Source organism: Atractosteus spatula, chromosome 2 (assembly GCF_055471065.1).
Source record: "Atractosteus spatula isolate fAtrSpa1 chromosome 2, fAtrSpa1.hap1, whole genome shotgun sequence".
Lineage (NCBI taxonomy): Eukaryota > Metazoa > Chordata > Actinopteri > Semionotiformes > Lepisosteidae > Atractosteus > Atractosteus spatula.
This window is the reverse complement of record NC_142707.1, coordinates 65,206,716-65,220,591: the sequence shown is the minus strand read 5'-3', so window position 1 is coordinate 65,220,591 and position 13,876 is coordinate 65,206,716. Positions and strand designations below refer to the sequence as shown.

General features: G+C 39.7%; 1 protein-coding gene across 11 annotated transcripts in view; it reads left to right on the top strand.

Moving 5' to 3' along the window:
• Positions 1-13,876, top strand: part of kidins220b (kinase D-interacting substrate 220b) — a 69,681-nt gene that overhangs the window by 48,625 nt on the left and 7,180 nt on the right. For 4 of the 11 annotated variants that reach the window (XM_088907166.1, XM_088907158.1, XM_088907150.1 and 1 more), the window contains exons 23-28: positions 128-306; positions 1,565-1,794; positions 4,647-4,763; positions 6,257-6,313; positions 8,555-8,587; positions 13,549-13,686. In XM_088907166.1, coding sequence (XP_088763292.1) covers positions 128-306; positions 1,565-1,794; positions 4,647-4,763; positions 6,257-6,313; positions 8,555-8,587; positions 13,549-13,686 — 754 coding nt within the window. The remainder of the gene's footprint in view (positions 1-127; positions 307-1,564; positions 1,795-4,646; positions 4,764-6,256; positions 6,314-8,554; positions 8,588-13,548; positions 13,687-13,876) is intronic. The other 7 variants (XM_088907198.1, XM_088907182.1, XM_088907174.1 and 4 more) reach the window with 4 other exon arrangements.

The window sequence follows — 13,876 nt, the reverse complement described above, 5'->3', positions numbered from 1 at the left end:
GACACGGCTTATCCAATCCAAACCAGCCTCTCTGTTTTTTGTTTTTGTTTTTTTGTTCCTGTTTCATTGGTATGCAGTAGTCTAAAATGTTTATATAATTCATCTTCATTTTAAAAAAAATCTTTAGGATCTCAAAGAACATCCCGACAACCAAAGATGTGGAACCCTTGTTGGAAATCGACGGCGACATTCGCAGCTTTGAAGTCTTCCTCTCCTCCCGGACTCCCGTTCTCACAGCGAGAGACATTAAAACCTTCCTGCCATGCACTGTCAATCTGGACCCGAAACTGCGTGAGATTATTGCAGGTAAATTTCAAAGGGATTGCATGAATTTGACACATACTGTATCACGCAGCACAACTTGAGCCAGGCCTCTTGATGGCAGTTGGAACTTGGCATGCAAACTGCAAGTCCACCTTCAAGAGGGTCGACAGTGTCATCCACATTACAGGCTGTAGGAAAGCAGTAGGTACAGACAAGATGGAGACTCTTGTCTGGATGACATTACCCAGAATGCTGTGGGGAATGAGCTGCTGCCTTCAGTCACCTGGTAGGGTGGCAGTTTGAATAGCAGCTTATTCCACACAGAATCTCCATCTTGTCTGAACCTATTATCCTCTTGTATAGGCCTATACAATGTATGGAGAGCCATAAAGGTAAAAGTGCATTAATTCAGTATAAAAGAAATTGTCCAGTCTGTGCAAACACAAATGAATTTAATTGAATAGGGCGGTACTACCCACAAGTCGGCTTTGTGCTTTACTGGCTATTTCTTAATGTCGGTACACAACTTTGAACAGACCGTCCTGTTTGCGTCAGATGCCTGTCTCCTTATTGACACCTGCCGCCTCCATGTGGGAAGTTGGGAGGAATGTTTTCCCACAAACAGACGTGCTCGATATTTATTCTGAAACTCAGAAACTGCTTGCTCATTTCTCTCTCTCTTTCCCTCCGAGGAAGGTTTGCGGAAACTTATTTTTCTTGCAAATTGCCTCTTCACATTTCCCCTGAAGTGTTGTGTGCGTGACAATCAATTTGTTGTTGCCGAATGTTTTTTTTTTTCCCATCACACTTCAGCATTTCCTCTATGGAACACAGCACTTCAGCATTCTGTTTGCTCCTGCCTTGCATGTTCCGACAGATATCAACGCATTGCTAATCTGAAATACAGTCTGTTAAACTGTTGTGCTATTTTGGCCCCTCATTAATGACTTTTTCAGTTTTTTTTATGTGCTTTCCTTTCACTCTGCAGCTAGACCTGAGAAAATTTTAACACACTTTTCTCTGTTATTAGAATATATAGTGCTTAATATTATTTGAATTGTTGTGTTTTGTAATTAATATAAACCTAAATGAGTGTTTTTCATGTGTTTTATATCCTCCGGTCCTCAAGGGGTATCTTATTGCGTTACGTGCCCCATATACCGGTCAAAATCATATACGGCTAAAAATGCCTTTTTTAAAACATGGGTTTCTTGTTCCCTTTTTGTATTCTGTGATATTTTTTTCCCCATGAAGTCCTCTTTTTGTGTTTTTTTTTTAAAAAGCTTTCATTTCTTCCCAGATGTACGCGCGGCCAGGGAACAGCTGAACATGGGAGGGATAGCCTATCCCACGCTGCCCCTGCAGGACGCTGCTCCCCGGGCCGCCTCTGTGTTCAGCCAGCCTTCGTCCGCCTGCTCGCCCACCGCCTCCTTCACCGGGCCCTTCAATCCCCCCGGTGTGGTCTCGCCCCAGCCGCACAGCAGCTACTACAGCGGCATGACGGGGCCGCAGCACCCCTTCTACAACCGGGTGAGCGCTCGGCCACACCCGCCGCGGCGCAGCGTCGGGCCTGCTTTTCCCACAGTGACCGAACGTGACGCAAGACTTTATTTTCATGTCTGTTTCCCCTGCAGCGGTGGCTTACGCTGTCTTGTAACTCACTTTATTCCTCGGGCTAACCAGCTAATGAGGTTGATTATGCTCTGCTACATGTGAAAGAAGCGTTGTAGCACAGTAGTGATGGTTCAGGCACGTTTTATTTCCCCTTGTGGTTTCTGTTTGTTCTTCGTGTAAGTGTTTTGAAGCACTGAAACGTACTGATCACTCTGTTTCCCAACTTGAAGTTGATGTTGTTTTGTTTGAAAAATCCCAAAAAGATTTATATGTGCATTAAGCAAAAAAAAACCATGGTAGATCGGAATTAATTATACCAATCCAAGAGGCTGCTTTATTCTTTCACATTTATTGCCCTCAGGGGGCTCATAAAAATGAATAAACATTTAACTTGTTTAAAGAAAACTAAAAATATCACTGCTTGTGGCGCCAGAAGAGTGAAGTTGCGATGTTTTGTGTCTTGTTCTTAACTCACTTAAATTATCACAGAATACTAAGAATACAGTCGTTAAACTATTCTCTTTCTGGTTTATTTTCTATTTTTAACTCATTACATACATTTAGTTTATTCTTCAAAATGACAAAAAAAAATCCCTTAGTATTGCTGCACAGTGTTTTGGTAATCAGCCTTCCCCCAAAAACCTGCAGGTCACGAAGGATGGCTTCACTAGTAACAAAATTACTTGTGTGCCAGTCTCCTTACATTCATAACTCTTTTTAAGCAGGTTTAAAATCTGAAACTGTTCCAATGATTTATAAAGATGTAAGTGAACATAAATATGTCTTAAGAACTACACTCACGGCAGTGTCAGTAGGGAGAGGCCCCATCGAAATATTGTCTGTCTGTTTTGTGTTGTCCTTGGCAAGAGCCAGAGTTCGAACCTGGGTCCCTGCACTTGCCAGCTGTGATGAAGATCTCCTGGCCAGTGACAGAGTACCATTGTGGGTGAGAATGGGAATGGTCAACACCAGGTCCCGAGCCTTCCTGTAGGCTGGCAGTGAAGCCTGGGAGGGCTGTGCTTCTCCTCCAATCAGCACGAGCCCTCCTGTCAGGCGCTGTGGGACCTGCGGTGTCAAAGGCTGAATGGCATGATGGGAGGTCAGGCTGGGTCCTTACTCCTCCTGTGCAGTTCCCAGCCATTGTTGTAAGGCAGACCGTAAACTTAAAATCAGACCGGGGCAAGTTTTAAATGAAAATATGAAAAATAGTTTTTAAAGGTTTTAGAGCAGGACAGGAATCTCTTTAGAACGTAGCAGAAGCTTGGTCCGTCCTGCGTGATTGATTTTTGTTTTGCATTCCCATTCCCAGAAGCTCATCGAGGCATTTCTAGAAGAGATGCTGCTTAAAACAACGTGACGGGGTGTTTTTTAATCACTCACAGCTCTTTACATTAATGAGTGCTTGCAGCTTTTATTCCGAAATGCACCTGCTTTTGACTTCCTATCGTCAACCTGTGCTTTTGTGTCATCGTTGAGCTTCAAGGAGGACTTGTTGACTTTTTCAGTAACATTCGAGGATTTTAAATGTTTCAATCACATCCCTTTGTAATCTTTCTTTCAGGACTGAGGAGATCATGATCCTTTAAATTTGTAACCTTTTTTTAACTTCACCCACAGCTTTTTTTTTTAGGTAAAAGGTAACTGAAGCAGAGCATGGTACTCAAATACCACATTTCCAGTGGCATTACACAGCTGTTGCTGAAATAGCTGGTCTGGTGTAACTAAAATCCATTACCACTGTGGTTTAGGTCTTCCTTAGGTACATCTAGCACAGCACAGTATTGTATCTTGTATCCAGCCAGACCCAACTGTGCTGGTTGGAAAAATGTTATATTAAGCCAGCGCTGAATCCAGGAAAGTGTGGGAGCTCATTTTCCCCCAGGTTTTCTTATTTTAATCTGAATAATTCTACTATAAACAACAAACCACTTGCACTCGCACCAGAAATGCTTTACCAAACATGCCTTGTGACATTCTGCAGTCAAATTCATCTTCTGCCATTAACGGCTTTTCGTTCTGTGAGAGGAACATAAGGTTACTCACAAATTTAGAAACAATGAGAATAAAAATAGCGCCAAATGTTTGTTCGGCTCCATCTGTCAGCGTAAGTTTAGATTTGTATTTCCCCAATCACATGACTTCTAGCTAACACTTCCTGCAGCTTCCTGAGCTGTACCTAGCAGAAAGTAGACCTTGGGACGCAGGCTAAGGCCTGGACCAGACTGGCCAGCTCAAGCGGAGCTGAAATAAGCCAGTGGAAACAGGATGTAAAAAGAGATCTAGTTAGTACATTTCCTCAGTACCGGGAATGCTCAAAGGGTAGTTTTCAAGATGGGAATGTTTTTATTTTCACAAATTTGGAACTTGGTTTGTGCAATCTGGTGCGAGTAGAACTGTATTTTACTTTAGATGACCGGGAACGCCGTTGCATACAGAATGATTGCGCCTCTTTCTGTGAGGAAAGAGAAACCCAGAATCTACCCATTTTGAAGATGAGAGTCTAGTTCCCCTCCTGTTTCCAAGCAGCTGTGTCAAATGTTTAAAATGAGATGGTAATCATCTGATTTTGCTTCCCTGATAGATCATATTTGTCAACCTGCAGAATGTTCCCCTCACAATTTTTTTCCCTTGTGTTTAGAAACGACAAGCCTTGAATTAAATGTGTGTTTGTGTTACGCTTGCTGTCACACACCTGTTTGTGTTATAACCCCATTGTATATTTTTGAGTTCCTAAATTTTTCTTTTTTTTCCGCATTTCCTTTCCATAGCCTTATTTTCCCCATCATGTTTGTTATCTGCCAAGACAATACGTCGGCAGTTCCCATCATCCCTTGTCACGTCCATCAGTTAAAACGGGCTTTCCCAGGGATCAAAACAATGGACTAGTAAGTATTTGGAATTCTGAATGCATCACATCTAGAAGATATTTACCAATAATTACTATAAATTCTTAGGATAATGTAGGACATTAAAAACCAAATCTTTAGAACTCAGTGCTTTAGCTTAAATTTTATTTAAATCAGGTGTGTTTTACTTCTTGTATTATAGATATATAATCTATAATATTATTATTATAGATAATGTAGCTTTGAACAACATTTTGATTGAAAGTGCAAACAGATGCAGTTACGAAAATTGTTGGGAAAACGGTTGTTTCCTCATGTGGTCTTACTGGCTTCTGCGTTTATCTGCACCATGAAGTGAGAGTTCAGTAGTCTTAAAACTGGGTAAATGAGTCTCACTCTGCCAGCCTGATTAGAGGTTGCCTAGCAAAACTGAGAATAGTGCTGCCTGCATCATGTTCACACTCACTTCGCTGAATGCAGAAGGCCCCAGAGGAGATCTCGGCGTACAGACCTTCTAGGTTTTGATATCTCTTCGTGACATTGGATAAATGGCTTTCATAATCCTACAATTGATTGGTATCATTTGTAAAACCTGCCCTTCATTTTTCATAACCAGAGTGGTCAGTGAAGCCTGTCCTCCTGGTACTTACAAGTAATGATATCCTCTAAAAAACGAACTCAAGCTGGGAGCTGATTTGAACACGAGTGCCGTCGGGACGTACTGTAGGTGGACGCCCGAGTGTGTGCGCGCCAGGATCTGCTCCAGAACCTTCTTACTTTCGGCGTCTGGACACAAAGTGCAGCTGAAAAATGACATAATCGGTGGCATCCCATCTGCTTCATCGGACAAACTCGGGTGAGGTTGTTCAGTGAAGCGTGGCTGTACTTCCTTATGCTAATTCCTGGTGAGGGTCATGGCAGCCCAGAACCTGTCCGGGAAGTACAGGGTGCGAGGTGGGATCACGCCCTGGATGGGGCACCAGTCGATCAGGCATAGTGAAAGCAAACCCAGTGCACTGAATTTTTGCAGAGCTGTGAAACTACATAATTTCTACTTCACAATGCTGGTGAATATAGAAGCGATCTGAGTTATGTAAACAGGAAAACACCTTAATAATCATAGCTTTTCATCCTTTAGGGCATTAATAAAATAAACTGTGACCTTTTTTTTTTAATTCATAGAAGCCTAACAGGGATTCCTAGCTGTTTTTAACATGAAAATTGTTTTAAAATTGGAATAAAAAAGCAGGTAGCCGTCGGACATTTAAACATTCTTATGATAAAAACGCACCACAACAAGAAACGAGGAGTCAGTGCTCTGCGAGCGTTGCCTTCCGTGGCTATTGTTGATATGTGAAGAAATAAACCCTGTAAAAAATTACCCTTGCTAATTATGTACGCTTTAAAAAACTTGCTGTTTTTCAGTTGTTTTCTTTCCCTCTCATCCGTGCTTTTTGTTGGCGGGTCTTTTCATTCGTCGTGGTGTCTGGCTCGTCACTGTACCCAAGAGCCTCCCCTTCTGTTTTTGTCAGGATGTTATCAAGGAGGATGCCGATGAAGGGCTTCCCTCCCCCACTGTCCCTTCAATGGTAACACAGTAGAGACTGCGTGGTGTGGAGCAATAGCATCTCATCGCTGCTTCAGATTGAGGGCACAGATTAACCCCGTCCATCACTGAGCGTCACTAACACGATGTCATCGGTTGACTCTGGATACACACTGACCTAGATGAGGGCTCAACTAATGGCTGTGGCTGTCCGTCTGCATACGGCGTTGCCATCAGTGTTTTTGATTCAGGACATTAGAAATAAACTAACATGCGTTTCAGTCATAGTGGAAGAGCCGAGTGTAACAATGCTACAGGCATGTCAGTGTCTGTCTTTTGTGCATGGAGAGACGTTGTCAGAAGTCATCAAGTCGTATGTGGTGTGGAAAAAGTCTCAGTGTGGCTTTATTCAAGAACCTACTCAAAGCGCAGTGTTTCCGAAATCTCACATCTTTTTTTTCCAGCTGCTCTATTTTAACCTCGTATTTTCACTTTTTTTTTCCCCCGTTTAGCTCTTACATCATTAACAAAGATACCTGCTTAGATATACATTGCTAAGGCCATGATCGTGCTTGCGAATGCCTTACAGATTGGTTTTGCTTGTCGGTTGTCTTGTGATGCGTATAGAAATAACATTCTGAACTATCTGAATTTCAAAGTTCAGTTGTAAAATACACTTCTTTTCAATTTATGTTTTTTTTAAATGACCTCAGAATTATGATTAGAAGCTCTGTTGCTTTTAACCTCACTCTTAAATTCTAAAAATTGTTAAAGGACAAAGGATTTTGGCTATTGTAAACTACATTATGATGAAATATCTTAATGTATGTAGTAAAGGACAGTTGTAAAATAATGGTTTGACTTAGATTCCGTACTAGGTTTTGTGGTAGTATTCTCAAAAGCCAAATCTGAAACTTCCCAGATTGCTCTTCTGTGCTCTTTAAAACCTCCCATTCTGGATGAGCCATGACTACAGAGCCTGTGGTTTAGAATTCACTCTGCTTATTTAAGTGATTGTTAAACTATTTTTCCCCAACTCTGAAATGAAGCTGGCAATTTCCTGGGACAGAGTCACGTTTTATAGCTAAGAGTTCTAGTATTTACTGCTCTGTGCAGACCATGACTGACTAATGCTCTGCACTCCTGATTTGTGAGAAGTGAAATGCGACCATAGTCATCCGAAGTCTTTAGCTAAGCAGCAGTGCTCAGAAGACCTGCATTACTGAGAACTGAAGTCACTGTGCTTTAATTATATATGGCATTCTGCTGGAAATAATTAAAAAAGCAGACTTTGTCTTTAAACACTTGCTATTAGGTTGCTAAAAGGAAGATGTGTAATGTCTGCTTTCTATAGTTTAAAACGTAATTGTGTTGTGATGCAGGGCATTGATCTCTCTTTCAGAGGGATTATTATCGGTTCTGCTTTTACTGTTTTCAGAATGAACTAGGGCTTAACTGTTAGAGGAACACTTCCTTGTGAGTGTGTTCATTACTTCAGTATACATTTTTTTTCTCTTACTGTATAAATATATTCTTATCAGTTTGGCTTTTGTTTTTTGGTGCTACACTTTTAAGTTCTTCCAAGAATGGAACTTCTCTTTTTTGTGTATATAAAGCATCAAGGCTCTTTTATTTGTATTTTTTTTAGCCAGCAGAGTTTCTGCTTTGTACAGATGCTTCACTGTTTTATGAGATAGGTGTTAATGTTTACTGGAGTGCCTCTGCACCAGTACCTTCTAGCACATATCCTAACACCCATCTGTAGATGTGCAGAGAAAACAGCTGTATGTTTCAGCGATTTATTTTTGTCTTTGCCTCAAGTGTTGCTCTGCTCTAGAATTGAGTTTTAGGACAGATAATCCAGATGTAAACCCGCTCTCTGCTTTTCGCTTGACTATAGGGTTTCCCGAAATAATGTGCTGGAAATTTAGAAGTGTAACAGTTTAGCTTTTAGTGTGGCAGTGTTCTTGGTATCGTTTTCTGTGTGCTGGCTTGTGCGGGGAACTCAGCCATTATGTGAAATGAGCAATAGTAGGTTCAGCGGCTCAGTAGTCCAATTTCCGTTCCCTGCCCCCACACGACAAAGATAAAGCCATGGAAATCATGTAAGTAAAGTATATGGAAATCATTGTTCTTCATCTGTTACACAGTTGTAATCCCTGAAATACTAGAATGCAAGAAACTTTTTACCTAATCAAAATCTGGGTTCTGTTTGTGTTTCTCCTGTTGAAAACAAATGCATGTCACCTATTTCTTCCCTTCTGTCTCTCCCTTTCTTCCCAAGCAGTTTAAATTGCAGTCTTTCAAACCGAAACAGGTACTGAATCCTTTGGGCTTGGCTAGCGCAAATTTGCCACCTCATCTTGCTTCCCTAGCAAACACTAAAGCTTACTAACGTGTTACAACGACTGACGCTTTTGACACGCTTCATGTGAGATGGATTAGAACGCAGGACGCATGACTGTGTCACACGCGTAGGGATTAACACGTGCAAACTGCATGATTTACAGTTAGCTCTCATCCTATCACTTATTATCTCCTTAAATTCCTTTCATGCACATAAAAATATACATACAGGGGTTATCAAAATTATTCACACCCCTTGGACTTTTTCCTTTTTGTTGTCTTTCAATATGGAATCATATGGACCTCAGTCCCATCAAGAATCTGTGACGGCAGTTGAAAATTGCTGTTTACCAACTTTTCCCATCCAACCTGATGGAGTTTGAGCAATTTTACAAAGAAGAATGGGCAAAAAGTGCAGTGTCCAGATGTGCTAAGCTTGTAGAAACATATCCAAGGAGACTCAGGGCTGTAATTTCCGCCAAACGTGCCTCTACCGGATATTGACCGAAAGGGGATGACTTCATTTACAATCAAATATTTTCTATAGTTTATAAATATAATTCATTTAGGATGAGCTATAGAATGGTGTTCTCAATTTTCACATTCTAGAGTGTTTTGTGTTGTTCACTGGCAAAGAAATCTCAAATACATACATTGTGATCCTATATTGTAACATCATAAAATGTAAAAAATTCCAAGGGGGGTGAATACCTTTGATAGCCTTTGTGTGTGAGGACATGCAGCCAGATTCAAATACCCATTTTGATGACAGATACTTATTATCAGCTGTGTTTAATTGCCATGCCTGAGGTTACATACGCTAGCAGTAGCCTTTTCTCAATTGGCAGTGTTTGGAAGGCATTCAATAATACAGGTGTTTTCCATTGGAGACCAGAGCTTAATGAAAGTCCCTATGTAAGTGAATATTATACCGAATAATCACTTCTAGCATTATATTGTAAACTAGCCAGCAAATTAGTTAATTTTTTTCTCTTGATAGTTCAGTGTTCTTTTAGCATGTTCTGCAGTATTCCTTTATGACGCAGCGGTGGCTCTGTGGCTGTGGCTGGAAGGTTGCGGGTTCGTATCCCGCGGCCGGCAGAGGAATCCTCCTCCGTTGGGCCCCTGAGCAAGGCCCTTAACCCCAACTGCTCCAGGGGCGCTGTATAAATGGCTGATCCTGCTCTCTGACCCCAGGCTTCTCTCTCCCTGTCTGTGTGTCTCATGCAGAGCAAGAAAATTTGTATGTGAAAAGACAAATTCCTAATGCAAGAAATTGTATAGGGCCAAAAAAGTGATCTTATCTTATGTAAAGTAAGAAGAAGTGGACCACTCAGTGTAGAGGTCCTAGCCATTCCTTTTCCCATCTGCGCCTCTGGTTCCCAGCCCTGGTGCATGGGACCTCTGTCTTCCGTTTTTTTGTCCCATTCGTGTTCCTAGTTGCCGTTTGATTGATTGAAGTGTAGCACAAAAATCGCTTTTTCCACCAGTTTCTGATCTTAAATTTATTATTATTATTATTATTGTTATTATTATTATTATTATTATTTGTGGATGTCCTGTCCCTCAGGAATGAGGAAGCACACCCCCATAACAAGTTAAGGAGCGGCTGCTTGAACTTTTGTATACTGAAGCGACGTTTTTTTTTTAATCAGAGTCAGAACAAGTGAATAAAGGTTTAATGGTTTAAAAATCAGCTGGACTGAAAACCAGCAGAGACAGGGGTCCTCCAGAAAGGGGCTAGGATTAAGAGCCACTGATCGGTGCTGTGTGAGAACCGCCGATTCTAATGGAGTTCTGTGGTGGGATGGATGATAATAAGAGTCTCTAACCTGTTGGTGGTTTTCACAGTCGAAATCAATGGATTTTTTAAAATGTTGGAATCTTCATTTGGTTCAATGAAAAGAAAGGTGTGTGGATATTCCATGCGCTTATCTCTGTAAATTCTGCCTATTTGTACTATTGTGGTATGCTCACTTCCTAACTTCACTTTCTGTATAACTCAATACATTTGGAAAGTATTTTTTCTTTAAATTATTTTAGTGGGTATATATTTTGCTTTTCACGCGATCTGCACAGTGCATTACATTGATAAAGTATGGTAAAAGCACCGTATGTGCTTCTGACATTGAGTTAATGTATAAGCATGGTAGATGTTTTAGGTAGAGCATATGTTTGCTGAAAAGCCTGAGTTACTAAACCAACTGAAGAAAACTTGTTCAGTGGTACAAGGTAAAGTTTGAGTGCATTAAATCTAGCGTATTAACTAAAACTTTTGAATCCTGTTGTGCTGCTTCTGAAACCTTTATCGTTTTCTTGAAGAAAAAACAAAACTCCGAATGGTTCTTATTTATGAATGATTACATCCCTAGCATTCTCTTGTGTTTCAAATTAACTTGCAGTGCTCCAGGCCTAGGTAATTAAGTTTATATTAAGGAAAGCTTGTAATTATCCTGTGCTTCTTAAAAAAAAAAGTTTGGAGTGTGCCAGCTTTACACAGAGCTTGGTTTTCTTCTGGGTGCTGTTTTCGCCATTCTGAGCAGCAGTGTGTGAACTCAGGCTACACAGTTTTGCCTTTCTTTAATCCACTTTCATTACGCTATCATTTGCCATAGCTTATTGCCCATCAAGTGGCTAACTGATGCGCTATAGTGGAGATTTGCAATTGCAGCCAAGCACTCTGCATGCATAATCAAATTGAGCGTCAGTGCGCTTATGAAGCCTCCACTCTGAAAGAAGTTCTCGTTGCTCTCAATTCCAAGAAAGGCCAAATTCATTTTCTGGAAATCCGTGCTGCGAGGCGAGTGAAAATCGCTCAGTCCTTCTTTGCCACACAGCAGCTTTTGATGAGAAAAACATCAGCACTACACCATAAACATTTCACGTGTCACAGCAGCTTCTAGGCTCCTTATGGGTTCTTTTAATAACTCAGTAGAAAGGGAGAGTGGGTTGCTTTCTTTGAATATCAGTATACAAGGAAATATAATCCTGTTTTACTTTTTATTTTTCACTGTAAAATTTACCAAGACCTGGATTTTTAAAAAAATATTTCTGTCTTACAACAGGATTGATAGAATTTAGATTAAATGTTCCCAAGAAATAATAATAATAAACTTTATTTTATATAGCACCTTTAAAAGTGGCTTCTCACAGCGCTTTGTTTAGGATGTTAGGATCCTAAATGTTTAGGATTTTAGTGTATTGTATTTTCTTCTAAGATAAATGAATGAAAAGTGTTTTTATGGGGGGTATTATTTCCCCATCTAGACTATTTCAATTTGGAACAAAAAATATTTTAAACACTTGTTAAATGTAGTGCAGATAGATCTGATAATGTGTGGTTTTATCTCGAAGACTGATGGCTCTTATACGGTCTTAAGGTATTTTCCTTAAAGATCATACCGATCAGATAACACAAAACACAGTATGAAATTATTAAGTCAGGCCATGCTACTTCCACGGTTAAAAGATTTTTGGGAAGAAATATAAATATAAATTCCTCTTACTTTTTAAAGGGATGTTTATTTGGGTGATATTTTGTATGCACTGGGATGTATACTGTCCTTTGATGAGATTCTTTCAGCTCCTTCCTTTTCCTTGCTATCAATCAAAGTGTTTTGGTTTACAGATTTTATGACTTGTTTCAGAACTGACAATAAATTTTGTGACCCAAGTGACTCACTACTCCTGGTCTTAAAGACTCCAGCCCCACAGGATTTTTGTCTGTCCTGACCTTTTGGAAATTTTAGTTGTAGTAATTAATTGCTCAGCAGAACCAATTAAAATTGTTTATGTATTTTGAGAAGTAAAAGTAATCTAAATACCCATTACCATAAGTATTGAAGTTCAAATTCCATTTGGCTGTATTCTTATTTCTTCCAGATTGGGTTGCTATACTTATATTATAAGCAAAGACGTGTGATGGACTCATGGTTCTTACCATCCTGTGATTTAGCAACAGAGATCCCAGGATTTACTGTCTTTTACATGCCTTATCGAAACAATAGGAAAAACATGCACTGTTGTAGTATTTTAATATTGCATTTTCAAAATATTAGCGTTTCAGAGTGGAGGATCTTGGAAATAACTTTCAAATCTATTTTGTCTCTGAATTTCCCGTCTTTGCTGTGATATAAAGTTACTTTGAAAGAACAGCTAAATGTTTCAGTTACTGTGCTATTAGTGAGAAACAATTTTCATCACAATGTCAGTGGTTTTCACTTGGGCAGTGTTGATAACAAAGAGCTTTGTTTGAGGCACGCATACCTGTTCTTATCATCAGAATACATTTGCGTATTTAATCTGGTGAGAACATGAGTCTCTTTCAGCCATTTGAATAAAGATTAAATGCGGTTAAGCATCAATGAAGGGCAGTGTTGTGCTGGATTGTGTGCTACGAAATAGTTGAAATATATATTATACTATAAGCAAATTGTTATGGAGATGTAATACATCGGCACAAGCACACCTGGTATGACACAAAAAGCATTTATTCTTCAAATGCCTGCTGTAGAGAATTAGTAACTTGAAAGCAAATAAGACATGTTAATACATTAGAATTGTTATATACGATTTTTAGTTTTCAGAAAAATCACATCGTGCAAAGTGTATTTTATATAGTTCCATGTCTTTGTATTACCATATATGTAGACTGAGAGCCATTGAAAATACAACAGATGCTATAACAGTTCTAATACTAGTAATTATCTAACATGTCTGAGATTAACTTTTACTTTATATACCAAAAAGCTCATATTAGAAGTCGATCTCCCATGCATTTTAATATGGCGAGAACTAACTATTTTTCATACCTAACATTGTGTTATGTTTGAATTTGATTTTTACCTCACGACTAGTAGTAGTGCTCATCTTCCGATACTTTAGCTGTGAGAAACAGCTCAGTGACTTAATTTTTAATTGTGTGTTAAACAGGGCACTGCCTCTGTGGTGTCTGGAGCACCCATGGTTCTGCTTAGTTCCATGAACACGGACTCTGTCTGTGAGAGGATCAAATGTATAGAAGGCATTGACCAGAGCATGGTGCCTCAGTATACTGCCACTATCAAGAAGGTAAGACCACATATCCCCAGTTTAAACATATCATTCTGTAGAACTCTGTTTTCTGTATAAGAACTACTTCTCCACATCTGATACTTGTGGATTCCTGTGCCACATATAGTTGGTGTCTCCCGTGTAATTTCATGCAGTTATTTTAAAAATGTATTGAAATTTTAAACTTTTACCAGAAGCACCATGTACC